Genomic DNA, 26225 nt, shown 5'->3' on the forward strand with positions numbered 1-26225 from the left:
TAAATGACAGAGCAGGTTAAGGCGTTTGACTGTGAGCAGCCTTTTAGTGAACAATTAAAACTTTTTGAGACAGGGTCTCACTATGTAGCTCGGTTTGGCTCTGGACTTACCATCCTCCGTCTCAGCCTCATGTCTGGGATACCGGCATGCAGCAACCATGCCTGATTTGGATTTTCCTCCCCAAAGGAAACTATGGCAGTAAATGATGGAATACTTTGACAGACAGGACAGTAGATGTGCTGTTTTATCACAGAAACCTCCAAGTAACTAAACTGTGGCTGACTGACTTGAATAATCTGTTTCTGGTGGGGATTAAATGGGAGACTGCTCAACATCCTGGGAACCATATACTCACTGCTCTGTGACATTCGCAAACCCGGGAACAGTATACTCACTGCTCTGTGATAGTCGCAGGGCTGCTTTCTGGGCTCCGACAGGTGCGACAGGACTGCTGTCAGCCGTGAGCTGCATGAGGTCATTGATGATGGCTTGCTTGTCAACTGACCCAGTAGGAGCTCCTGGCCTTGTATCTGGGAAAAGCTGTGGTAACTGACTGTTCTGCAAATCATCCAAAATCTCTTCCAAGTTGTCCAGCTCGCTGCCAGGCTGCAGTCAACAAACACAAGTGTACATCCAGGTCCATGCTCCAAGAGGGGACACCCCAACCCAGCCACTGGCAACTACAGACCCAATCATCACAGGGTATCCAGCCAAGTTTAATAAAAAGCAGGTATGTGCAAATATCAGCCCTAACGCTGGGCCAACCGTCTCTCATAAGTGAATCCGCTGAGGACTGCAATCTAACCTCTGGACCCTGACTACCTCACCTAGAAACCAGGCAAGGCTGATTTAGAAAAGAAAGCTGTCTCTCACCTTCTGATTCACTAGCACTTTACGTATTCCTTTGTTTTATGTGAACCACCCGTTAATTATGAAAAAAACATATCCAACTACTTATAGTTGAACACAACTTACAGTTTGGATCTAGGTTTGGTGGTTAAGTTTCTTAAGAAATAACAACAATAAAGCTGGTGTAAAATATAGTACAGATAACCATGGCTCTTTCCTTTGTGTGTGGGAATATGGTACAGATAATCATGGCTATTTCCCTTGTGAGTGTGGGAATATGGTACAGATAACCATGGCTCTTTCCCTTGTGTGTGTGGGAATATGGTACAGATAACCATGGCTCTTTCCCTTCTGTGTGTGGGAATATGGTACAGATAACCATGGCTCTTTCCCGTGTGTGGGAATATGGTACAGATAACCATGGCTATTTCCCTTGTGTGTGTGTGTGGAATATGGTACAGATAACCATGGTTCTTTCAGGTTGTGTGGGGAATATGGTACAGATAACCATGGTATTTCCTGTGTGTGTCTGTGAATATGGTACAGATAACCATGGCTCTTTCCAGGTTGTGTGTGGGAATATGGTACAGATAACCATGGGTATTTCCTGTGTGTGTGTGTGAATATGGTACAGATAACCATAGGTATTTCCTGTGTGTGTGTGGGAATATGGTACAGATAACCATGGCTCTTTCCAGGTTGTGTGTGGGAATATGGTACAGATAACCATGGGTATTTCCTGTGTGTGTGTGGGAATATGGTACAGATAACCATGGCTCTTTCCAGGTTGTGTGTGGGAATATGTACAGATAACCATGGCTATTTCCCTTGTGTGTGTGGGAATATGGTACAGATAACCATGGCTCTTTCCCGTGTGTGTGTGTGGGAATATGGTACAGATAACCATGGCTATTTCCCTTGTGTGTGTGGGAATATGGTATAGATAACCATGGCTCTTTCCCTTGTGTATGTGGGAATATGGTACAGATAACCATGGCTATTTCCTTTGTGTGTGTGGGAATATGGTACAGATAACCATGGCTCTTTCCCTTGTGTGTGTGGGAATATGGTACAGATAACCATGGCTATTTTCTTTGTGTGTGTGGGAATATGGTACAGATAACCATGGCTCTTTCCAGGTTGTGTGTGGGAATATGGTACAGATAACCATGGCTATTTCCCGTGTGTGTGTGTGTGAATATGGTACAGATAACCATGGCTCTTTCCCGTGTGTGTGGGAATATGGTACAGATAACCATGGGTATTTCCTGTGTGTGTGTGGGAATATGGTACAGATAACCATGGTTATTTCCTTTGTGTGTGTGGGAATATGGTACAGATAACCATGGCTATTTCCTGTGTGTGTGGGAATATGGTACAGATAACCATGGCTCTTTCCCAGGTGTGTGTGGGAATATGGTACAGATAACCATGGTTATTTCCTTTGTGTGTGTGGGAATATGGTACAGATAACCATGGCTATTTCCCTTGTGTGTGGGGGAATATGGTACAGATAACCATGGCTCTTTCCCTTGTGTGTGTGGGAATATGGTATAGATAACCATGGCTCTTTCCAGGTTGTGTGTGGGAATATGGTACAGATAACCATGGGTATTTCCTGTGTGTGTGTGGGAATATGGTACAGATAACCATGGCTCTTTCCAGGTTGTGTGTGGGAATATGGTACAGATAACCATGGGTATTTCCCTTGTGTGTGTGGGAATATGGTACAGATAACCATGGCTATTTCCTTTGTGTGTGGGGAATATGGTACAGATAACCAAGGCTATTTCCCTTGTGTGTGTGTGGGAATATGGTACAGATAACCATGGCTCTTTCCCGTGTGTGTGTGGGTTGGCTGTAAAATAAGCTTCAAATACTCATGAACTAGCTAAGTCTTGGTTTTTCAATTTGAAATGTGCTTTTTGTTTGCTTTTATTTTAGGTTTTGAATGGCAGTAGCTTTCTTATTAACTAGCTTAGGTGACTGAATATATGGATGACCAAGCTAGCTTTTTTTCCCCCCACCTAGTTTTTGGAGACAAGTTTCTGTCCTGGAACTTGATCTATGGACCAGGCTGGCCTTGAACTCACAGAATTTTACCTGCCTTTGCCTCCCAAGTGCTGGGATTAAAGGCATGAGCCACCACTGCCTGGTATGAAACATAGCACATATTAACACATGAACCAGTTTCTTAAAATAATTTCTTGAATTCAATTTCCATTGCCAATATTGATTAATAATGTTAAGTATGACCACTATTTTACACTGACTACTTTTGTGTGTGTGTCTAAAAACTAGAATGACTTCACTGACATTCTTTTGGATAGAACCTATCAGGGTGCTAGCATTTAAGATCACAGATTGCAATTACACAGGAAAGTGGTAGAACAAGTGTGATCATGCCTGAATCCCAGCACTTGAGGCTAAAGCCAGCCTGGGCTATGCAGTGAGCTATAGGCTAGTGTGGGCTAGAGGGAGATGGTTTCAAAACTGAACAAAAGTATCTGAGTCCACATGAAACTGGCAAAGCAAACACTTCCTTCTGGCCTCTATAGAGCAGATAGAATTGCTAAGACTTTTGTCACTGGAAATACAGTATCTACATAGAATACCTTTATCTGAGACAAGCTTTCTCTTTGTGTAGTCTGGCTTTGCCTGTGACTTCCTGTCTGCTCCCCCCCACCCCCCCACCCCCGCCAGCACTGAGATTATAGAAGTGTGCTTCTGTGGAATCTACTGTGTCTTTCATTTATTTGTGTGTGTGAGCGTCAGAGGCTGACCTGTGGGAGCTGATTCTCTCTTTCCCATATGGGTCTAGGGGATAGACCTTGGGTCATCAGGCATAACAGTGACAAAGGCCTTCGCTAGCTGAGCCTGGGACCTCTCTTGTCGGGTTAGGAAGTTCACTGTTGAAGTGACATTTTGATTCTTTTCAGAGGCAACTACTTAAGCAATGAACTTAGCCACTCCTTTCCAGAGTGTACCTTCTGTATCCTTCATGTACCACTCTTAAAACAAGAAGGCATTTTTGTGTCCCCCATTTCCAACAGGACAACGAGCTTTCTATGGGAGAGGTACAGACAAGAGATGTGGCCCTAAGAGTTCCTGAGGAAGGGAAACCTTGTACCCTCTAGATCAGCTGTGACTGACAGTTCCTTCAACAGTGAGGCTTGTAGGGTGGGAGTGACGGTCAGTCAACAAGATGTATTCCTCTCATCATTAAAACTAAAACAGAAATCCCTATAGCTTCCTGATTCCTCAGAGAAGTGTTTCCTATGCCTCTGTGATAACAGATGAGAACAGGGCTCCAGGGAGCTACCTCTGATCTTTGAAGAAGAGTCCTATAACAACGATGCTTTATCCTGAGGACCTCTGAAGCTCAGTGTGCAGGTGAGGGAGATCACTGAGATAAACAAGAATGCGCCTCTGACAGCCTGGCAGATTACCCCATGAGAGTTACAGGAAATAGGCTCATGGAAACAAAGCGAGAAGTGTGTGTGTGTGTTCATTTTCTTATGAACTTTTCATGCACTTGAGTTTGCCCCCAATCTGAGCTACGACAGAATGTTTTTCCTGTTACAGGCTACAGGAACAAAATTATAAACCACTTTAAACACAATACAATTTTTTTTTTTTTTTAAAAGTTTTGGAGACAGAGGTTACTGTGTAGCCCAGGATGGCCTTGAACTTGAAGTGCTGTATTCTGCCTCCTGGGAGCTGGGATTCTAGGCACACTGCACCATGCCTGGCCTTTCTTTCCTTTCCTTCTTACCCTCCCTTCCTAGAGACTCAGTGGTTTTGCTGTCCTGGAACTCTACATAGACCAGACTGCCTACTTCTGTCTCCGAGTGCTGGCAGTAAACATGTGCATCCCACATCTGGCAGTAAACATGTGTACCCCACATCTGGCCAGGCTCTTCTGTTTTGTGTGTAACTCTGTGTAACATGCTACTTTAAGTATATATAAATACAGGCACATATAATGTTTAATACATATGTGTTAAGATACATGAGTAACTAAAATCAATTTATATAAGAAAAAAAATGATGAGATGGGGTCCCAGACAGGTCTTCAAGCTCCTATAGAGCAGAGCCTAGCTTTTACCTCTTGATCTTCCCAGCCTCCTCACCTTCAAAGTGTGGGGACTCCAGGTGTGTGGAAAATGCCCAGCTCAAATAATTTCTAAGTAAAAATTTCATATCATATTCATATATATATATATACATATCAATGTAAAGTTTTTATTTATGTATTCATGCAGTGCTGTGGACCAAACCAGCTTTGTGTAATATGGCCTGAGTTAACCCTTCCTCCCACCCCATCCCTAATTTTTATTTTTTAAAAGAAAGTCTTAAAGTCTCTATCTCCAAACTTTGATCACTCTTATTTACAACTGCATCAGCATCTATGTGAGGGAGAGCACAACTCAATTGTAAGGCTTGTAAGAGGCCTTGGGTTCAATGCCCAGTATAGGAAAGGAAGAAAGTATAGAAAAGAAAAGAAAAGAGAAGAAAAGGAAAGGGAGGGAAGGAGGGAGGGAAAGCAGAGGGAAGAAAAGTTAGCAGCAGAACTTTGACTTGAGAATCAAACTGAGAGTTCTGTAGCATTCTATGAACAAGCTTCCACAGGTTCAGAGCTCTGGACACTATCTGAACTCACTCAGGCTAACATTTCAAGATGCACTGTGAACTTTTAGAGACATTGCTTTGCTTGAATTTATTCCTTGTCAATTTTTAGAATATGCATTTATCATTAACTTGTTATCAGTTTAACTTTTCTTTCCCTGAGGTAAGGTTGACCTTGAATTTATAATTCTCTCTCAGCTCTGGACTGCAGAAGCACACCGCCATGGCTCTAAGTTTAAATGTTCTATTCAGTTCTGGAAGGGCTTAGTGTGATAATTTGATGTTTCTGAGAGAAGTTGTCTTCTACAGCTTTGTGATTTACATCTCACTGATGTGCTTCAGATCCTCCTCACTTGTTAGGCACACTTTCTTTGCAAGACAAAGAGCACAATGCTTTCCTTTAAAATGTCTTGCAGACACTTCAAAGTTTCACTTGGGCATCTATTTGAATGCCCAAATTAGCCACAATCAATTTCGGTAGTTAGTTTCAATTATTTCTGGCAGAAAATGAGTCAGAAAGTTGGTTTTTGTTTGTTTGTTTTTTTTAGCTCTACTGTTTGTTTTTTTTAGCTCTACAAAATGAAAAATAGATGATTTCTTTAATTTTTTCGTTTTAGTTTTATAATTATTTTCACGTGTCAAAAATCAACTTGTTCTCTGAATAAAGAGGCACATGAGTATTCTAATAAATTAAAAAGTACCATTTGAAAACATTTTAAATAAAAAAATACAGTATCATACCATTTGATTAGCATAGACTTGTGAAGGAATTCTATAGTATCTGGAGGGAGTGTCTGGGCACTACCAGCTTAACAGGGCTTTTCTAATGGAGTCAAGCAATGGGAGACCCGTTTCAAGTCCTCAAAGAGAGCAGGAGCCAGACGATTGCTTGGCAGGGCACCAGCAATGCCCCATTGTGTAAATAAGCACGTGACTTAGGGCAGTAAACAGACTGGAAATGTTTCTGTCAGTTTCTGTTTCCTGTTGGCTAGGAAATGGCATAGAAACATCTTGATTGAATGCTCTTGCCCAGTAAAAACATGCCATTTTCAGTTTAATAATACTGCGCCACTGAAGCACTTCCTGACTTTAAAACGTTAGTAATACATTAAACACACACTCAGTTAAATTTTTTTTTTTTTTTTTTTTTTTTTGGAGTCAAAATAACAAGACCATCCATTGCATTCCAGGCTTACTATGTGTGCATGCTTACTAAATAATTCCTCTAGAAAGGTGAGGAGACTGTCTGTAGGGGACAGAAGGTGAGCAGGGGTGAAAGAATCGCCCTTTTCCTCATGCTAAGGGATCTAAATTTAGGCAAAGCATACTTCCTGTGGTAACTTTTCTCCTTGCTATGATTTTGATGCTAAACTGGCTCTGTGAAACTGTCTTTTAGATGGGGTTTGGGAGAGGGTGGAGGGAAGGTGAGCAAGGGGCGAGCTTCATTAAAGAACATGTAATTCCTGGATGTGAACGTGTGCCCGGCTTTTCCCCCATCTTCAAACAACAGATTTATACTGATTCATACTAGTCTTTGTTTCTCAGATAATTTTGATTAGAAAATTATTTCTCCCAAATAAAAAAATCCAAGTGATTCAAAGACTTAAAAATGAAACCAAACCTTTTGTTTGACATTAGTGAAATCATATATACAAAGTAATGAGAATTATCAGTGATCTCTTTCATTGTCCCTCTAAGTCCCTAGGGTCTGAGACCAGAAACAGAAACACGCTCTATCTATGGAGGCAGGGGCCAGCTATGCTCTACACTGAGCACTGAGATCTCTGGAGTCCTTAGTCTGCTCTCTAGCATGGTAAGACACCTAAGTGACACTGGCTATCTATGCCTGCCGTTCTGAGCTGCCACTACCGCCGCATCATCTCATCCAGTGCACCCCGAAGATGAAAGCCCGGTTGTCACATGCTTTTCATACCACACCACACAAGGCACTGCCATTAACTTTCTGTTGGCCTTGGTGGCCCAGCTCATGAGTTCACAGCATTATAAAACACAGACCTGCTGCTGGCATCCGACTTTAGGATTATTCACCAATAATGTTAATGTCATCTTATTCTGTTTCCCTGTGAGCAACAGGGATGTCTGAATGATTGTATCTGTTCTCAGGAATGGCAGCAATCGTCGGCATCACAGTGAAAGAATCAGGAGGCCAAGCCCTCAGAACCAGCTTGGCTGGCAGGGACTGTCCCCAGTGCAGCCTCTGTGGGGCCGGGGGGGGGGGGGGTGTCAGGGGCACAGTGTGGGATGGGAGTGCAGCTCTCTTGAAGCTGGTGACACTACCTTCCTACTTACAACCCAACTTTCAAGGGCAGATTATAGGCCATTTTAAGGAGAGAGGCTCCTGTGACTTCTTCACTGCTTAGCCAATCATGACATGAGAAAGAGTCTGCCAGACGGGTCGTGTTCAACCTGGGGAAGGTGAGGCTGGATCCTAACCTCCAGTCAGCCATGGCTTCCACCACTGCAGCCGCAACAACGTGTATCACTTGCTTTTGTAAGTCAGTAGAAGTGTCAGTGGTTTGCTTCCTCGCTGTGGCACCTTACACACCAGAGTATTGTTGGGAATGGCTGAGGGGCCAGAATTGAAATGTTGGAGAAGGATCAAAATGTCAGTTTGGATGAAAACATTCCAGAGGTCTGTTGTACAATGTGGTGCAAACCGCAACCTATGTACATTGAAGACCACTCAGAAGAGGTTTTTTTGTTTTGTTTTTGTTTTTCGAGACAGGGTTTCTCTGTATAGCCTGGGCTGTACTGGAGCTCACTCTGTAGACCAGGCTGGCCTTGAACTCAGAAATCCACCTGCCTCTGCCTCCCAAGTGCTGGGATTAAAGGCATGTGCCACCACTGCCCAGCCAGAGAGTTTTAAAAACAGTGTTTATACCCCAAAAATGACCAGCACATGCAGTGATATATTAACTAGTCTGACAGTGCTATTTTACAGTGGATCATATTGTATAAGGATTGTTTTTTGTAAAAATAAATAAATAAAAGACTGATTCTGAACATTACTGTAGGTCCTCTGGATTGTTTCCAAGGTGCTCACTTTGGAGAGAAGCACAGACAGAATGTAACCCGTTATTCTGGTTCTGAATGAATACATAATGGCTTTATCTGTCTCCGTCCATTTCCTCTGGTGTGTTTTAACCAACAGTCAGTGAGATTCCTGTACATTACTCAGAAGTGTTCACAGAGAGGAAAGAGGCAGAAGGATCTCTACTGGCTGAACTCTGATCACACAGAGAGCAACACATAGATACTTAAGTCCGTTCTGATAAAGCTCTGGTCTAAGGAAGAAACTGCCACCAGTCTGGGTTCAGCTAACTACAGTCACGGTGCAGTTCATCCTGCTCACGCTTGTTTGCATCTGACCTATGACCCGAGAATGAATTCACCTTGCTCATAGCAAGAACAATGACCACACCCCCCCAAAAAAAAAACCAATCAGAAGAATCCTTTGTGCCCATCACAACTGTCCACACCACAGTTTATAAGTAAGTGCCTGTAAAACTATATCAGAGCACAGCCATACTTACTTGCCCAGTGTCCACAGCTACTCTGGCCTACAGTGGCTGAGTGTCTGAGAGCAAGCCACATGGCCTCCCAAGCCCATGTCTGTTCTGTGTAACTTTGCAGTGTAGAACACATTTTCATGCAAAGTAACTTATAAAGTAAGGCCCACAAACACAAATGCTACTTTTAGGGAGTTACAGACTGTCCCCTTGAAGGACATCTGGGAGACGACATTAGAAAACTCACCTGGTCACTGGGCTCAAAGCTCACCTCCTCCTTCACAGTTTTCATAGCGATTAGCTTTGTGTTACTGGCAGGATCTGTCTTACTGTCCAGTCGCTCGAGTTTGGGGGTTATTTCCGGTAAACCAATATCTTTAGTATCATCTTTGTCGAGCAAATAGCGCAGTAGTGCATTCTCTTTCTTCTTCGGGCTCGCTGGCTCCTGTTTGACAGTCACTTCTGACCCAGGAGCTGTGCTGCTGGACTCCTGGTTCAGCTCTTTCCCTGTGGCTTCTGCTGTCAGCTTGGCCAAGTCTACAGGGGAACTGCTGTCCTGTAAGAGTCTGTGCAAAATCTTATGCTTCTCCTTGAGCGAGGTGCCATGCGTAGATCCAGGTCCAGGCAAGCTACCTGTAGAGTCCTTGTTTGTGTCCGACAAAGAGCTGGGCAAGGGGGAAGGCTCCATCTGGTCAGACTTGGTGGTCAGCAGCTGTAGGAGTTTGGTCTGCCCTTTGCTGTCATGCAGCCGGCTGTGTCCCTCAGCCCTGTCCCCGCTGGCCGTCTGGGGCATGCTCGAATCGTTGGGCCCCTTTTGTTCTTCAGGATGGCAGCTGGCCTCTGCTTGTCCAGTTGTACCTTCTGATGGCTCCCCATAAAGTCCAAAACAGTCTTTGGAGTCCAAGCTTCCCATCTTGCTGAGTGGGGGAGGATTCATATTAACTGGGGAGTTTTGCAAATTGCCCATTTTTAGGTCCGGTGAAGCCAACGATGACCCTAGTGAGACCCCGTGGCCCTCGCTGAGGGCTTGCAGTGCATTGAGGGAACTGTTGGTATAACTATGGCTATTTCCTGTGCTGCTGCAAACTCCCACAGGGGAATGCAAGCTTCCTGCAGGGGAGAACTGACTGGGTGGGACGCGAGGACTGCCAGCCACGCCGGGGCTCATGCGGTGCCTTGGGGAGAGCACAGAGCTGGGCGGCCCTGGGTTCATGCCGGGGCTGCTTTGTGAGGGACTGTTCATTTTGAGTGCATAGTTACTACCCTGAGGAGTGGTTGCTTGCATGCCTGATACATGGTTCATGCCCCCAGAACCACCAAACCTGCCCATAGGCATGCCCATTTGTTCCTTTGGGCCGTTCATGGGAAAATTTATATTGCTACCGAGGGTCATGTCCTGACCTGGGTTCCCACTGCACATGGCCTGATGGGCAGGACTGCTAGAGCTAATTGGATTCAATGGCTTCCCCATCGCTTGTCCAGTCAGATCCGGATTCATTACACATACATTCTGCTCTCTGTTACAATGAGGAAAGAAACATAAGTAAGATAAAAGGAGAAATACAAGGTAAACTGTTACTAATTTTAAAAAATGGCAGGGTCTCTTCTTTACAAAAGCAGGCTACATTTAAAAGAAGCCAAGGCTTAGATGAAAACACCTGCATTTATGGGCTGGACTGAACAGCTCTGGACTAAGAGGGATGCTTTTCAGGCAGTGTATCAAGATGTCTGGGCTTTTACTGAAGTGTGTATGGAGGTTAAGTTAGACTACTCTCACACTGAAATTTCAGTAAGGACAGAGGACATTAGGATGGTTTCAATTGTACATCTTCCTGATGAGCAACTGAGAGCGCCCACAGCCTTAAGGAAACTACCACAGAAGTACTACTTGATTCAGTCATTTGCCACAGTTCCAGCTCCCAGCAATGGGCACATCTGAGGGCCTAGAGGTTCTGATAGATGTCACTTGGTTCATGGTGGACAGAGGCCTTGGTGGGAAGCACCTTGCCCTAACTGTTAGAGAGATGGCCATTTTCTGATGCAGAAAAGTTACTGGTATTAGTTATATCAACTTGCCTCACAGATTCCCAACCACCTTCTCAATCCCTGCAGGCCAAAGGATAGAATGTGGCTGCGCTGGGGTTCTGGAGTGACACAGTTTGTGATTTTAACTGGCTGCCATTCCAGGAAAATTCAAATCTATTTCCTTGATGCTTACTTGAAGCAAGTCTCACGGAACTCAGGGCTTTTGCTCCAGTCTTGATGGCTACTTATGAGTTACCAAACATGTTCACTGATTATCAAATGTCAGCTTCAGTTGGGGTGGGTGGGTGAAATCTGCTGTGTCACAATCACTTTCAAACAGTTTCAGTTTGAGGTCAGATTTACTATTAGTTGGCAACCAGGCTTGCCTGATTTTTTTATTCCTGTACTAGAAAGCAAAATAATTGAGAAATCCAATAAACTGAGACTCTTTAAGCAGAGCAACTGTAGATATCTCTTGGCGGCACCTCAGAAAGTTTCCCTCAGCATATACATAAACATTTATAAAATTTGAAATTCAATCATTTTCCCAAACGAGTATCTTAAACAATATGGTCTATGACATTTATTTTAAAAACAACATTCATGTTTCTTTCTTTTACTATAGAAAACCACTCAATTTAAAGTCTAATGTGAAGAAATTAAACCCAAGAACAAAAATCAAAACTAGTCTAAGAATATCCAGTTGAAAGATTAAGCATCCGGGATCAGAAATCTTAGCCCTGGCTTTAATGTTCCTGTTCTTGCTGCACTGCTCTCTGGGAACTTCCCTTCTTGACTTAACAGGAAGGTGCAGCCAAGCCCTGTGCAGTTCTTTTTCTGTTTTTGTTTGGTTGAGACAGGATCTCAGAGCTATGTAGTCCTGGCTGTCTTAGAGCTTGCTGAGTAGATCAGGCTGGCCTAGAACTCTTAGAGATTCACCTGCCTCTGCCTCCAAGTATTGTGACTAATGGTGTGCACCACATCCAGTCTGATGGTGTGTTCTTACTGTTAAAGGTGAATGCAAAGGGCAGCCGGACTTTGCTGGTACAATGCAGGGTTTCTAGCCGACAGTTAACAGCGATCTCATTTTACAGTTTATAACACCATAGTCAAAAAAGGAGGAGTCTGGGAACCAAGAGGCGTCTGGGTGGCATATTGCTTCTGTAGCACATCTCTCAACAAGGGGTGAGAAACTGCGACCCAGTGCATGGTTACCTGTGCAGCATGTGTAGGGTGAGAAACTGCAGCCCAGTGCATGGTTACCTGTGCAGCATGTGTAGGGTGAGAAACTGCAGCCCAGTGCATGGTTACCTGTGCAGCATGTGTAAGGAGACCACAAGCTGAGGCTCATTAGTGGTCTGGGATCGGATGAGCTTGCTCTTCGTCTGTGCAGCGACGAGAGTGCCATCAGACAAAGAAAACCGGTAGATTTGACTGAACGCCAGCCCTTGTCTCAGAACTGCAGGCACAAAAAGAAAACAAGCCATGATTAGAACAAAAAGCTAAAGAAAAAAAAATCAGAAAAGTGGAGTCAAGTGTCAAGGAAGTGTGACAAGGCGCAACAGTGATTGGCTTCACTGGTTTTCCTAAGAGCATGTAAAAAGTTACAGGTCATAAAACATCCATTTAAAAAACATAGTTACTTTTCAAAATACCAAACAGTGAATTAGGTTTTTTGTATGACGAAGAATAACAGATTGAAAACTCAAACTGTCTTTTATTTTTTTATTTTTTATTTTTTTGGTTTTTTTCGAGACAGGGTTTCTCTGTGTAGTTCTGGCTGTCCTGGAACTCACTCTGTAGACCAGGCTGGCCTCGAACTCAGAAATCCGCCTGCCTCTGCCTCCCGAGTGCTGGGATTAAAGGCGTGCACCACCACCGCCCGGCCTGTCTTTTATTTTTAATTTTAGACTTATTTTTATTTTATGTGTATGCATATTTTACCCAAATATATATAAGTGAAACCAGAGTTATGGAATGTTGTGAACCATCATGTAGGAGCTGGGAACTGAACCTGGGTTGTCAAGAAGAGCAGATAGTGCTTTTAACGTTTCTCTGGGCTAAGCTATCTCTCTCTAGCACCCTAAACTCTTTCTTAAACCAAATTATTATTATGGGGCAAAGAGAGTGTAAACAGTTTGTCAGGTCAAAATAAGTCTTTCCATAATTTCTTAATATTAGAAAGCACCATAAAAGCAACACACCCCCAAACATGGTATGTCTATGTACAATCTGCCTTTGCTTTCCTTTACAGTACTCCTTATCAGGATGAAGTTTAAGACCCTGCATGTCTGATTGCCCATCCTAAGGTGACCTCTCTAGCCCACCTATCCTCAGGTGACCTCTCCAGCCCACCACCTCACACTGCCTTGCTAGGGTTTGTATTTCTTTCCTGCTTCAAACAATAGGAAATAAAAGTGAAAAGCATCCTCTATCAAAAGAAAGCACTAAACACAGCTGAAACCCAAGCACCAACCTGAGCCAGTGCAATCGCTTTAACATAAAGGCCAGATACTGCTATTGTTAAGACAAGTAATACTGAGTAAATCAACTGGATTAATGTAATTTCTCTTAAAATAATCTTGAGATTTATAGAACTGTATTTCATAACAAATATTTCGCATGACTTTGATTCAAGAAAAAGTGATAAAACTCAGCTGCTTCTTAAATAATTTTAAGGAAAGTGTCATGTTTCTCATGTAATTGTTGTACAAACTTGGTAGGTTGAGCTACTTGCCCCAAGGTGACCATGCAAATTCACCAGGTCAGAGAACTACAGCAAGAGAAGGGGGACTCTGATTTCACTCTGTGTTTGTCAAACAGCCCCTTCCTCTATCACCTCAGGCAGACAGGATATTGGGACACACTGCCTGCAGGGATTCTGAAGTGGCTGTGCTGGGAGTCAGTTACTGTTCTATGCATACTGTGCTTTGCATAAGAAGCATGTGTCCAAAGTAACAGAAATACAGTTGTGTAAAGGACTCACACTTTCAGTGGCTTCTGATTTTACATTTTCTTCTGACTTTGGCTGTAATCTCTAAAGACTTCTTCCATTTGGTCTGCATACTACGTAGCACTAATGAGCACGCCTGATGCCTTAGGATGCTCCCCAACTCAAAACCTTCCAGCACATTTCTGCTAGACACAGGTGGAAACTTCTAGATTACACATTTCTTTTAAAAGTTACTATTTATAGTCACTTTTGTGGGGTATGTAAGAGTGTGTACCTGCATGTGCCTAGAGGGTATGCATGAGTGTGTAAATATGCTGTGTGTGCACCTGTGTGTGCCTAGAGGGTATGCATGAGTGTGTAAATATGGTGTGTGTGTGCACCTGTGTGTGCCTAGAGGGTATGCATGAGTGTGTAAATATGGTGTGTGTGTGCACCTGTGTGTGCCTAGAGGGTATGCATGAGTGTGTACATATGGTGTGTGTGTGCACCTGTGTGTGCCTAGAGGGTATGCATGAGTGTGTAAATATGGTGTGTGTGTGCACCTGTGTGTGCCTAGAGGGTATGCATGAGTGTGTACATATGGTGTGTGTGTGCACCTGTGCTTAGAGAGCCCTAGCAATCTTGTGTCCATCTTCCACAATGCAGGTGTAAGAGGTGAGCATGCAACCGCACCTTTCTTTTTGAGTTCTTGGTGATTTGAACTCAGGTATTCATGACTAGTCAAGAAGTCCTCCTGCCCGCTGAGCTATCGCCCTGGGCTCTTCATTCCCTGTTTTGTACATCTACGTGCAGTTTCCCTTCAGTGCGTTCTGTCTCTCTAAATGCAGTAGAGCCCTTGTCTATATGTGTGGAACCAGGAAGCTAGGTAATTAAGTGCAGGGCACTCGGGCACTGAACATGTTGCTAAGGGCATCTCTTTAACTTCTGCTTCTATTCCAAGCCTTATCTAGTGAAATGCCAGCTTAAATATTGATTTCTGTCAAATGTGCCATCTATATTTGCCCTTATTCTAGCAGTAAGAACAACACTGGAAGGTACAAAATGTTTGATCATTTGCTTAATTTTAAAGAAATTAGGGTGAAAAAGATGCAGGTGTGGGGAGCAAATGGATTAGTCAGTACATTTACTATGTCTGTGCTTTTCCATTAAGTGGCTTCAAAAGCATAAAGCTTCAATGTACAAACCTGAATGGTTAAGAAGCCAAGGGCATGACGTACACTAAATGGATGACATACTACACTTCTGTTTGCCACAGCTTAGTTACAGACCCTGTCTGCAGAGCAGAACTGTCCACTTGAGACGTGAGTCGCATGTGCTGCATGTTCTAGCCAGGACCCTGCCCCACTCAACACCTGTAATGTGCACAGGGGAGGGCTTGGTGTGGGGGTGATGAGATGACACAGGAGGACAAGGCCATGCAACGGCAGTGTTTAGTCAGGCTGTAACAAACTGGAAGATGGCTGGAGTGTTGAGTTTGCTTCCAGCTGTTCTTTCAGTCTGTGACGCAGTGCAGGGCCTGTTGCTTTAGATTACACAGACCTTGGTTATCTTGTCATGCATCCAGAAGTATGAGGATCACAGAAAATGACCGCTTTCTCCATCTTTGTGATATCAACACCTCTTGCTTTATTTTATCAAGTAGCTTATTGGGCTGGGGAGCACCAGCTGGGGAGCATCAGCAGAGGACACAGAAGCTCTGTGAGGCGAGCTTTGGCATCTCTTCTTGATAGAATATCCCCACAGGAAGCAACGGTAAAGGTCACATAAAGTAGTATGCAGAGAGGCCTACCTTCATGATGATGCCTCTTGGCGTATGACAGAGACTCCCCTTCATGCTGTGTATGGAATTTCTGAATACATCTTCTCACCAAATCCTCCCAGCCCGGTTTCATGGCGGCTCTCATGGTGCTGGTGTCCAGAGAAGTGATCTTGCCTGAGAGAAAACAGCAGACATTATGACACCGATTTTTCAGAGAAACAATTAACATTCAGGAATACAGATTTACTTACTGCTATAGACTGTATCTGCGGGGACTGCATTCAGGAATACAGATTTACTTACTGTTACAGACTGTATCTGCGGGGACTGGTCTCATGCAAAATGGCACAGTTTATGCAGATGACCTCTATCTTCCTGTGTCCTTTCTATTCTATTCATCTTAATAATTTCTGATTTTTAGACAGATCTTTTTGTATAGTCCAGCATCATCTGGAACTCTGCCTTCTTAGAAACTGAGTTGTTCTGTTCTGGAGTTGGTGGGTCACACAGAGACAGAACTGCAGAAATGGAACGCTTGCCACCTGCCGTTTGGAGCTGGCAGCCCAAATACAGCTCCAGCTCCAGGAAGGAGCAGGGTGAAGACAGTCCCTCTCTCTGTGGGCCTGCTGCTCCTCAGCACCTGTCCTCTGCAGATAAAGGCCAACCTCTCAACACAGCGCTCTCCAGAGACAGTTACTGTATTCAAGTACCTATGCATTTTCAAATGACCACTTTTGTCTTCTCTGATAGGAATTTACCTTGGAGGTCCTGGCGGGTGGTAAAGCTTTCTGATGAGGGAAGGGCTGGTCTTTCCTTCATGGGGACTCTTCGTGCCACACAAATCAAGCAGGACTGCAAATCTTAAATAAATAAGACATAATTGTTTATCATATTTGTAGTGATCAAATCAACTCAAATATTTGTGACAACACAGCCTGGTAAATCAATGAGAGTTGCCTGGTTCTCAGCTTCTCACTGGCTTAATTCTTAGTTCGGCTATAGTGGGAGGTGGCTGCTAGGATGAGCTGGAGCAGAGGGGCAGATGCCGAAACTACTCTTACAGTGGTAAGAGTCTATGCACCAAGCCAGAGGTAATGACTGGAAACCACCTCCCTAGTGATGAAAAGTATGGGATTCATGTTTTGCTAAGTCACTGAGTGTAAATGCAGAGTTAATTCATAATAAAATAAACAAAACAAAAAGACAGAACTAAAATCAGATATAGTTGGGAAGGAGTTTGCTTCTCAGCTTCAGGATTACACTTAATAAACTATATAGGTCTATGAGGATAGCAAGGTGAGATGAACCAAGGATACACAAACTCCACTGTACACAGTAAATGCATCAGATGCACTGCCGGACAGCTTAGTGTCTTGATATGGTAACTTGTTCCACGGCCAGTGTTAAGGTTTAACCTCGCCCCTACTTCAACATTTTAAAATTTTTATTTATTTGTATAGACATCATGCCTGCACGTGTGTCTGTGTATAACTTACATGCCTGGTGCCTGCGGAGTCCAGAAGAGGTTGACAGATCCCCTGGCACTGGACTTATAGATGGTTGTGAGCTACCATGTGGGTGCTGGGAACTGAACAAGGGTCCTGTGGAAGGGCAGTGAGTGCTCTTAACTGTTGAGCCACCTCTCCAGCCCCACTTTCCTTGTGTTCTGCATGGGGGCTCACTTCTGGAGAACAGGGGCATGTCTTGTATAAGTGTACAGCATGCAGAGCACATCTTTCAAGTTAAAAGAAAGGCTGACGAAAGGGCTGCCACAGAAGTGAAGCAGGTGCTTCACACCATCTCACATCACCTATGGGCTTGCAATCATTCATCTGTAAACTTGGGACGGGGTAGAATATCTCAAGTAATAGTTGGTGTCTTTGGGTTAAAATGTAATCATCATGGGAAGGAAGTGGGGTATGTGGCTTAGTGGGTGACCCCTCCCTACCATGTCTAAGGCCAGGAATAGTTTAGCTACAATAAAAGGGAGAGAAAAAAAATAAAAGAAGCCCTTGCTTTTTATAAACATACAGATTTTTATTTTTTAAAGGCAAGGGTCTGGCTATGCCACTCTGCCTCACCTGCAACTCATTTGTAGAGCAGGCTGGCCTCACTCAGGCTTACAGTGATCCTCCACCTCTATCCTGTGCTGGGATCACTAAAGTGGTACTTACCACTTTAAATGCACCTGATCCCATGTGAGTACCAAGATTAGAGGTGTGCACTACCACACTCTGTCTTAAAATCCAATTTCATTAATTAATTTATAGACAGAGTCTACTACATATCTTGGTTGGGCATCACTTACTGTGTGTGGCCATGCATGACCTTGACTTTTCTGACTCACCTGGCTGTACCTCCTGTGTCTAGGATTATAGGGGTACATCTCAATGATTAATCTTATGTTGGTTTGGGGTTTGTGCATTCTAGGCAAGCACTTTACCAACCGACTCCACTTCAACCAGAGTCCACATTTTCCTCTTCAGTGCAGAGCAGTGAGTCAGCATGGCTGCCTTACTCACCTGTGGACTATCACGGATGAGGCTGCAGTGTTCACTCATTGAGTGACCAGAACTAAACTGTCTGACAGTCACACCTAAGCAAAGGCTCATTTGAAATACCATTTCTCTATAATAGCTCTTTGGAACTTCTCTCTGATAAAATTTAAGAACATTTACACATTGTAGTTAAGCAGTACTACGCTAGTATTCAGTGGCTACTATAGCTCAACCATCGTCATAAGCTCTGTGTGTATGTGTGCACACATGCTGACATCAGAACTCAGGTAGGTACTCCATCTCTTGAGTTATATGCCGCTCACTCTGTACCAGATTCTGATGCTCTGACTTAATAAATTGATAAACAGAGAAGTGAAGAAATTTGTCCAGAGCCAGAGCTAATGGCTGATTAGGGGTTGTTCTGCCTGATTATCTACTAGAATATTGCATTGCACTGCTAATCTACAGCTCTTTCCTTCTGTAACTCACAGAGTGCTTTCCCCACCAACATCTTATACTATAGAGGGACACTGACATCAGCATCTCATCAGGGGGAGCAACCCAGTACACGTATGTATCTGAAAGCCCACCACTCTCTGCCCGTTTGTCCTCTCTGCTGTTATATAACATTGAAGGCCTGGTGTGCACAGATAATTACATAGATTGTTACTCCCTGGAAAGTCTATAGAAAAATGCTGCTTATACCCATGTGCGGGTGCGGGTTCCCCCCCCCCCCCCCCCCGGGGCTGTGGCATATAATTTAAATTAGAATTCAAAGCAACCCAGGATCCCCTAAACTGCTACTGTCAGAGGTGCAGAAGTGCCATGGTCACCAGGAACACATGCTATTTACATAAGAACACAACTGAAATCAACCCTGATGCAGTTTTAAGTGCTGGCTTTAGATCTGAATCCTGGCCGCTGTGCTGGACCTGCACTGGGCCACTTACATCACCACAAAGATTTTCAAATTGAGAACAGCTCAGAGGTAGAACACTGCTTAGCACGTGAGGGTCCAATGCCCAATGCTGTAGAGAAAAAAGAAAAGAAAACAAACAAACAAACAAACAAAAAAGGAACCTCAAAAAGAATAAAGATGGGAAGGAGTCAGGAAGTCGCCTGCCAGCTATGCACAGGAGGGAGGCAGACATGTGACCTCTCTCCCAGGGCAGTCCTACCTTCGCCTTCCTCTTTGATAGACTTTGGCTGAGACACAGCGAAGCACTGCATCGTCTCATATTTCTGATGTGTTTCCTGGTTATCATGGCCTTCCTCTTCTGAATCTGGCAAAGGCTTCACCAGCATCCGACAGTTGAAGGTATGGCTGTTCCGCCTGGGAGCTTCTCCAGACCAAGATGCCCCATTCACTGCGAGGCAAAAGCGACCGAGATTACAGGGAAAAAACAGGCTCCAGGGCTGTTGCATTATTAAGAGGGTGTAGGGAGAGCACAAGGACTTTGTACCTCAGGAATTTGTGCTTTTCACACAACTTCTAGACTACAGAGTCTCCCTCCCTGCCCCCCACCCCACTGACCACTTCTATCGAAGGTCATACCCTGACTACATATTCCTAAAAGACTGCACACTCTATTTTTGGGGTTCTATCTTTGATTTCTTTTAGAAATATAGTACACTCTACTTGCATTCTGGTTTTCAAGGTACAAACACCACTCAAAACTTTGCGAATGGCACCAACTATATAACAAGCGCCAGTGTTGTTCAGAGGACTTGGATGGCAGGAGTCAGCAGCGTGAGAGTAGCCTTGACATATAATCCAAACCTCACCGAGCAGCCCACCCCGCCCAGATGGCCGGACTGTCTGCAATCCACCCTTAGGACCACATGGATGTTTGTTCTTGCTGCTTCCACTGAGCGCCTCCCTTCTGAGCTACAGCACAGCATGGCAGGGTGCCCGCTCTGTGAGACACCCCAGCTTCTCAGGCCTCCTCTGATACAGACTGCTTTTCACAGAAACGTAGGGAAGTTCTTTCTAACAAGTCTGTTCCTGAGCCACCCAACTACAGTCCACAGCCTACCTTAAGTGTTCATGTAGACTCCCTTAGTGGAGTTGAAAGTGCTTGAAGACAAAGTACTGATACTGTGTCAAGTGAAAACAACTTTCTCTTCTTGTCAAAATTAAAAATTATATATATATTAAGAAGCAATTGTGGGGGACTGTGAGATGAGGGGACGCTGATGCTGGGATGAAAAGAAAGAAAGAGTTGCCTAACGAAAGGAAATGCATCAATATCTTCTGAAACACATTAGGGAAAAACAAAAGAAAGAAAAGAATGACTAATTTGGGTTGCTAAAGAGTGTTAATTGATAAAGTGTTAACGACCACCAGAGAAATGTGCAGCTATCAGAAGCGCCCCAAGTAGAATCGCTTTAACTCTCATTCTGGAATTCTTTTCTTTACCATCCCCCAATAAAATGGCAAACTTAAGGAAAGAGTCACTGGCCAGACAGAGCAACAGGGACAGAGGTGCCACAGCGGACCCAGGCCAAAGCCTGCTCACAGACTGGAAGGAAAGTCACCAGAGAGCAGGAAGCCAAGGTCAGAGGGGCCAGAGGGGCCGGCTACCTTTAGACTATTAGCACTTGTGAAACCCATTTACATAACAAGACCCAGTCCAGACTAGGAAGTGAGTGGAAACTAAAGAGGCCCCATGAGGCCAGGTGGAGGGCTCCATGGACAGAAAGTAACAAGTGCAAGTCCTCTAAGGAACAATTACTGAAGAGATTGGAAAGTTAGTTACTTCAACTATGAAATCCGTTCTTTCACATTTACCAGACTGAAACAGAAGAATTCCACACAAGTAAGTACTCACACATCTTAGGGGACTGCCACATTCACAAAACCCAAAGTGTTTTATCCTCATGAAGCAAACCTAGCCATAATGGTAAATATTTGGCTAACTGTAAGACTAGCACATACAAACAGTTTCAAGAAAAAGAATACCTTCAATTCAGGAGTGACCTTACTAAGCCCTAAAATATGTACTCCGTCTTATCTGTGAAGATATTCCTAACAGTGAGAACATTAAAGAACCACTAGAAGGCACAGCGATCCTCTATGCCGGCCCATTCTGTGAGGCACAAACTGGCAATGGCAGCCCACACTCATCAGGGGCACTTCTGAACAGAATCCACAAAAGAAGCGGCAATCAGGATAGAGGTCAGGAAACCTGGAGGAAGGGGAACAACGGAGGGATGGACGATGGACATGAGAGCTGAGGGGCTGTGCCCTGCAATGACAGCTGCAGAGCTGCTCAGGAGACTAACAGGAACCAGTCCTCTGGAGTCAACAGATCCGCTGTCTGTGCCACCGTGCCTGTGTCTGTTTTCAGAATGCCACACACACACAATATTCTTTTTATACACAGAACCCAAGGGAGCCAAATCTCAAACATGTCACGGCACATTCTTTGGAGGCGGGTGATAAGCAAGATGGATGGTGGGCAGAGGGGAAAGGTGGCAACTTGCTTTAAAATATAAAAACGATCGACAGTGCATCCAGGAGCAGTACCGTCAGACTCCCCTTCCTTCCATGAATCTATCCGAATGCTTACGGTTGCCGACATGCCTATGACGACAGGCTCTGCTGACTCACTCTCACCAGGGAAGTCTGTGAGAGCAGTGGGAGGCAGTGGGAGCCACGGACATTTACCCATGGACTTTGGCAGCAGGTTCTTGACAAATTCAGTGTGGTCCCCAACATGCAGGATGCTGTAGACACTCTTGTTCATCAGTTCTTCCTGGTTGTACCGTAGATACTGTGTCACATTCTCTGACACAAACACCACATTGCCTTCCAGGTTCACAACGAAGAAGAACCCATCGAGGGCCTAAGGACAAAGACCAATGGTATTAGAAAGGGCGTAACATAAAAACACTCTGCTGTCATGGGGGAAACCATGACAGTTCTTCAAAGGAAAGAGATCTCCCATGCTCTTCAGAAACAATTAACACATGTTCTCTTGGGAAATAGAAATGATTCCATTCTAGTCAGTGGAAGAGAGGCTAGATTAGGTTAGGGTCTGCTGTTAAAACCAAAAAAGAAACATGAAGTCTGTTAATCTGCCAGGAGATAATTGTTGCCACATAACCAGAGTAGGATGGGGGAGCACACCACAGGGCTAAATGTGGGAGTCAGGGCGCCAGCCCATACACTGTCACTGCTTCTGTATGGCATATGCTGAGAGGAAGGGGCTGGTGCTAACTTTTTCCCTCAGTTTAAAAATAAGTACCAGGGGAAATCCCTTAATTTTTACACCTCTTAGGGTGGCCAGGATTTAAGTGAAATCACAGATGGTTGCAGACCTTCAAAGCAATATCTGGCCTTCACTGTCTGGTGTGCAGGGAAGGATCTGGGCAAACTCTCTGGCGTGGGGGGTGAATGGGGACGGTGGCATGGTGAGAGTGTTGATCTCTCCAGAATAAGAAGGGGGTGGCCAAGCCAGCTCAGTGCTCTCTCTCACTCCACGAGAGAGATTGGTGTCAGGCATCTTAGGAAGGAGGTAGCTGGCAGCTCTGGATGTGCTCACTGTGCCCTTCTAATGTCCTCTTGTCCAAGTCACAGGGGGTCGGGGTTTGTGGAAGGAAATGTTCACACAGTGCGCAGTGGAACCGCTCCCAACTCCAGCCCTTCCAGTCTACCCTGGAAATGGCAGCCCCGTGTCTAGCCACTTCTCTCCCACACCTGATGCTTGCTCAGAACAGATCAGAGTTCCTGTTCACAGACTAAGAGCTGGACACGTGTCAAAGCTAAACTCCCAGTCAGGTGACACCACTTAGGCTCTTCAGATACACATGCACCACATCTGTAACAGGGATGTTACAGCCCAGCCCTACACAGCGGGTATGGACGGCCTGAACGATTGGCCTGCCCAAGGCTGTTTATATAAGAGGCTTCTGTTTTGTCAGATTAGATTTCCATCAATCTAAAACTAATTCTAAGGTACAAATGAGAAGTTGTTTAAAGAAAAAGTAAACTGGGTGTGGTGGCATCAGCCACCTGAGCTATGGCAGAGGAATTGCTGGGAATTCAAGGACCTGTCTTGTAATAATAACAACAAAAAAGCAACAACAATGAAACTCAAACCAAAGCAAACAAAAAAATCCCTGCTTAGCTTTAGACTTTTCTTAACTACTCTGTCAGATTTCTCTGTAAGAGGGGCCACATTCCGGGGAAAGCAAGACTACAGGACCTAAGTGGCCCCCAACACAGGCTGCACTAAGCTGCGTACACTTGCAGAGGCACAACAACAGCACGTGGCACTTACAGATCTCCTGTCCCTTCTCTCACTGCCACTGCTGGGTGGTCAGCAGAGTTCAGGCGTTCAATCCTGCATTCCTAGTGTTGGCTGTGCAAGAGCACAGGGCTTCTACAACACGGTACCCTGGTAAGAAGGATCATTTGTGGCCTAATAAAAAGATGAAAGTGGCTAGTGTAATAAATCTGTTTGTTTTTTAAAGCTCACTATGATCTGCTCTGATGAAAAGAGCTGACATTCGCTTCTGTTGCCTAGCAACCGCTATGCTATGATGCAAGCATGAGTGTGCATCTATGCCTTGGAATGGCTCTACAAGCACATGCTTTTTCCGTTTAAAGGTTTCCATTTAAGTCATAGGCCACTAGATTCAGGCACTTTCTCCATGTACTCCATTCTCAGAAGATTATTTTCAAACAGCAAACATTGTGGTTTGATTTTATGAGCCCAGGACCACTGCCATCCAGCAATCCAGTCTCTACAATTAATGAAGTTGTTGCAAGGGCTAAGCTACAGCCCGTCTTGCTCTAAGCATTTCTTTTCAGAAGCCTCAAAGTCTTCCTTGGAGTTTCAGTGTTATTTCCCACTCCCTAGACATAATGAATAAACAGCTATATGGAAAAATTCCAATTAAACTTCTGCTTACAATTCAGAAGCTTTTCTAAAGAAAGCCGTGCCTTTCTTTTTATGTCACTGTAAACAGTCCCCTGGTCACCACTGTTTTTACTGCTTGTACAGTAAGTATGTGGCACATGCCCCTCTGGCTGTGCTGAGTATGGAGAAGCTGACTAAGTGTTGTACCTCTGCGCCTGGGGAACAACCTGGGTCATGCAAAGCCTCTCCGCTGGCAGACCCAGCCTCAGGGAATGAATTTTGTTATTTTTAAATGCAAAGACTAGGTGAGGAGAGCTTTATTCTCCTCTCTCCAGCTCCCAATTCTACAGTAGATTCCTGTAGAATCAGGTTTTCTGGAAACAAAAACCATCTTATGAGAAAAGGGACAGCAAGGTCAAGAGAGTACTAGCTAGCTTTGTTCTAAAAATCCTAGTCCTGAGCTCCATGAGCCCGCTGCAGCAGGCACAGAGCAGCTCAGAGCGGCAGTTCTGGCCACATGGTCCTTCACGCTCTGAGCAGAGTACCACGAGAACTAAGACAACTTAAGTCTCAGGCAGCTCTGTCTCTTTACTCACTGCTGTTTCTTCTATCATCTTAACATGGCCTACATCTTGAATTTTAAGTTTGAAAGAGGGACAGCAAAGCACTTTGTGTTTAGTACTCATTAATAAAAACAAGGATTTTATAAGCCTGAGACAGGAGCGGCCTCAGGACCTAAGACCAGTCACTCCGTTATGCTTTCTTCCTATTTCAACCTTCATTACCATGAGAAAAATACACTAGTTGGAATTAACAGCCCTAAAAAGCATAAACCTCTTTGGTTCTCACCTTTTAAACTGTCTATACAGGTCGAGGCACATGGCCCACATGGATCCTAAACCTGAGGAACAGGGTCCCACAGTCTAATCAGATGTCCAAGTGCAGCTTTGGAAAACAAGTGTTCAACTGATGATTAAAACCCACACTTCATATTCTCTCTCATATTCTCTGTCTCATATTCTTTCTCTCTCATTGTTGGTTTTGTTTTTTTTTTTTTTTTTTTTTCCCCAGACAGGGTTTCTCTGTGTAGCCCTGGCTGTCCTGGAACTCACTCTGTAGACCAGGCTGACCTCGAACTCAGAAATCCACCTGCCTCTGCCTCCCAAGTGCTGGGATTAAAGGTGTGGGACACCACTGCCCGGCTTGCACTTCATATTCTCATTTGATTGAATTCTATGTTGTTCCACATATATAGAATGTTGCTGGAGGCAAGAGCTCACAGACAGACATATCCACTTGCATTAGTAAGCACAAGAGTGTAGATTCTCCTTAAATTATATATACCTGAATCTAAATGCAACACATGAATACTAAAACATTTATGATACAAAACGATGAGGGTGTGGTGCCTCAAGCATCAAAACCAAATAGGGGTGTGGTACCTCAAGCATCAAAACAATGGAGGTGTGGTACCTTAAGCATCAAAACCATGGGGGTGTGGTACCTTAAGCATCAAAATGATGGAGGTGTGGTACCTTAAGCTTCAAAACCATGGGGGTGTGGTATCTCAGTCATCAAAACCAAATAGGGGTGTGGTACCTCAAGCATCATAGGCCCCAGTGCATCCTTGTCGATGACACCCTGCCCCGTGGATGACACATCTGACTTCTGCACTTCATCTATGTTGGCAGCTGCTGCTTTCTCTGCAACAAACATAAGAGCAAATTAAATAGTGGTGCTATCTCAAGGCACACCAACGCCAAAATCTCTGGTGGGCTCAGATGTGCCTATAAATCAATCAGAGCGTATCCAGCTGCCCCTGGAGGACAGGAACGGATGGAAGGAGGGACCACATGGTACCTTTCACCTCCAGAATACATGTATCAGATCTCCTTTCAGGCTTTGGAGAAAATGAGTTTAGAGGTTTCATGCTGTCCCTCGCAGACATTTAAAAAATATAGATTATGAAACCGAGTATCCTATGGCACAATTAGTTTCCACTCAAGAGATTCTCCAAACTAGGAGAAGGGGGCGGGGAGAGGTTCTATTGCTCAGAGTTCAGTAGTCTCATTTGGGACATGTCTGTACACTTCTGAGGAAGAAGTAACAGGAGCC

The 26225-nt window shown here is 44.3% G+C and overlaps 1 protein-coding gene across 1 annotated transcript; it reads right to left on the reverse strand.

Moving 5' to 3' along the window:
- Positions 1-336: 336 nt before the first annotated feature.
- LOC117701476 (nuclear receptor coactivator 2-like) lies at positions 337-25810 on the reverse strand. The gene is made up of 8 exons (XM_034493150.2): positions 25710-25810; positions 21914-22091; positions 19422-19610; positions 16504-16605; positions 15776-15919; positions 12345-12492; positions 9256-10525; positions 337-606 (listed from the first exon to the last, which is right to left on the reverse strand). Exons 1-8 carry the CDS (start codon positions 25719-25721, stop codon positions 352-354), a joined length of 2298 nt encoding a protein of 765 aa, XP_034349041.2. The 5' UTR covers positions 25722-25810; the 3' UTR covers positions 337-351.
- Between the last annotated feature and the right edge of the window lie 415 nt (positions 25811-26225).

Source organism: Arvicanthis niloticus, unplaced genomic scaffold (genome assembly GCF_011762505.2).
Source record: "Arvicanthis niloticus isolate mArvNil1 unplaced genomic scaffold, mArvNil1.pat.X pat_scaffold_1139_arrow_ctg1, whole genome shotgun sequence".
In the NCBI taxonomy this organism is placed as follows: domain Eukaryota; kingdom Metazoa; phylum Chordata; class Mammalia; order Rodentia; family Muridae; genus Arvicanthis; species Arvicanthis niloticus.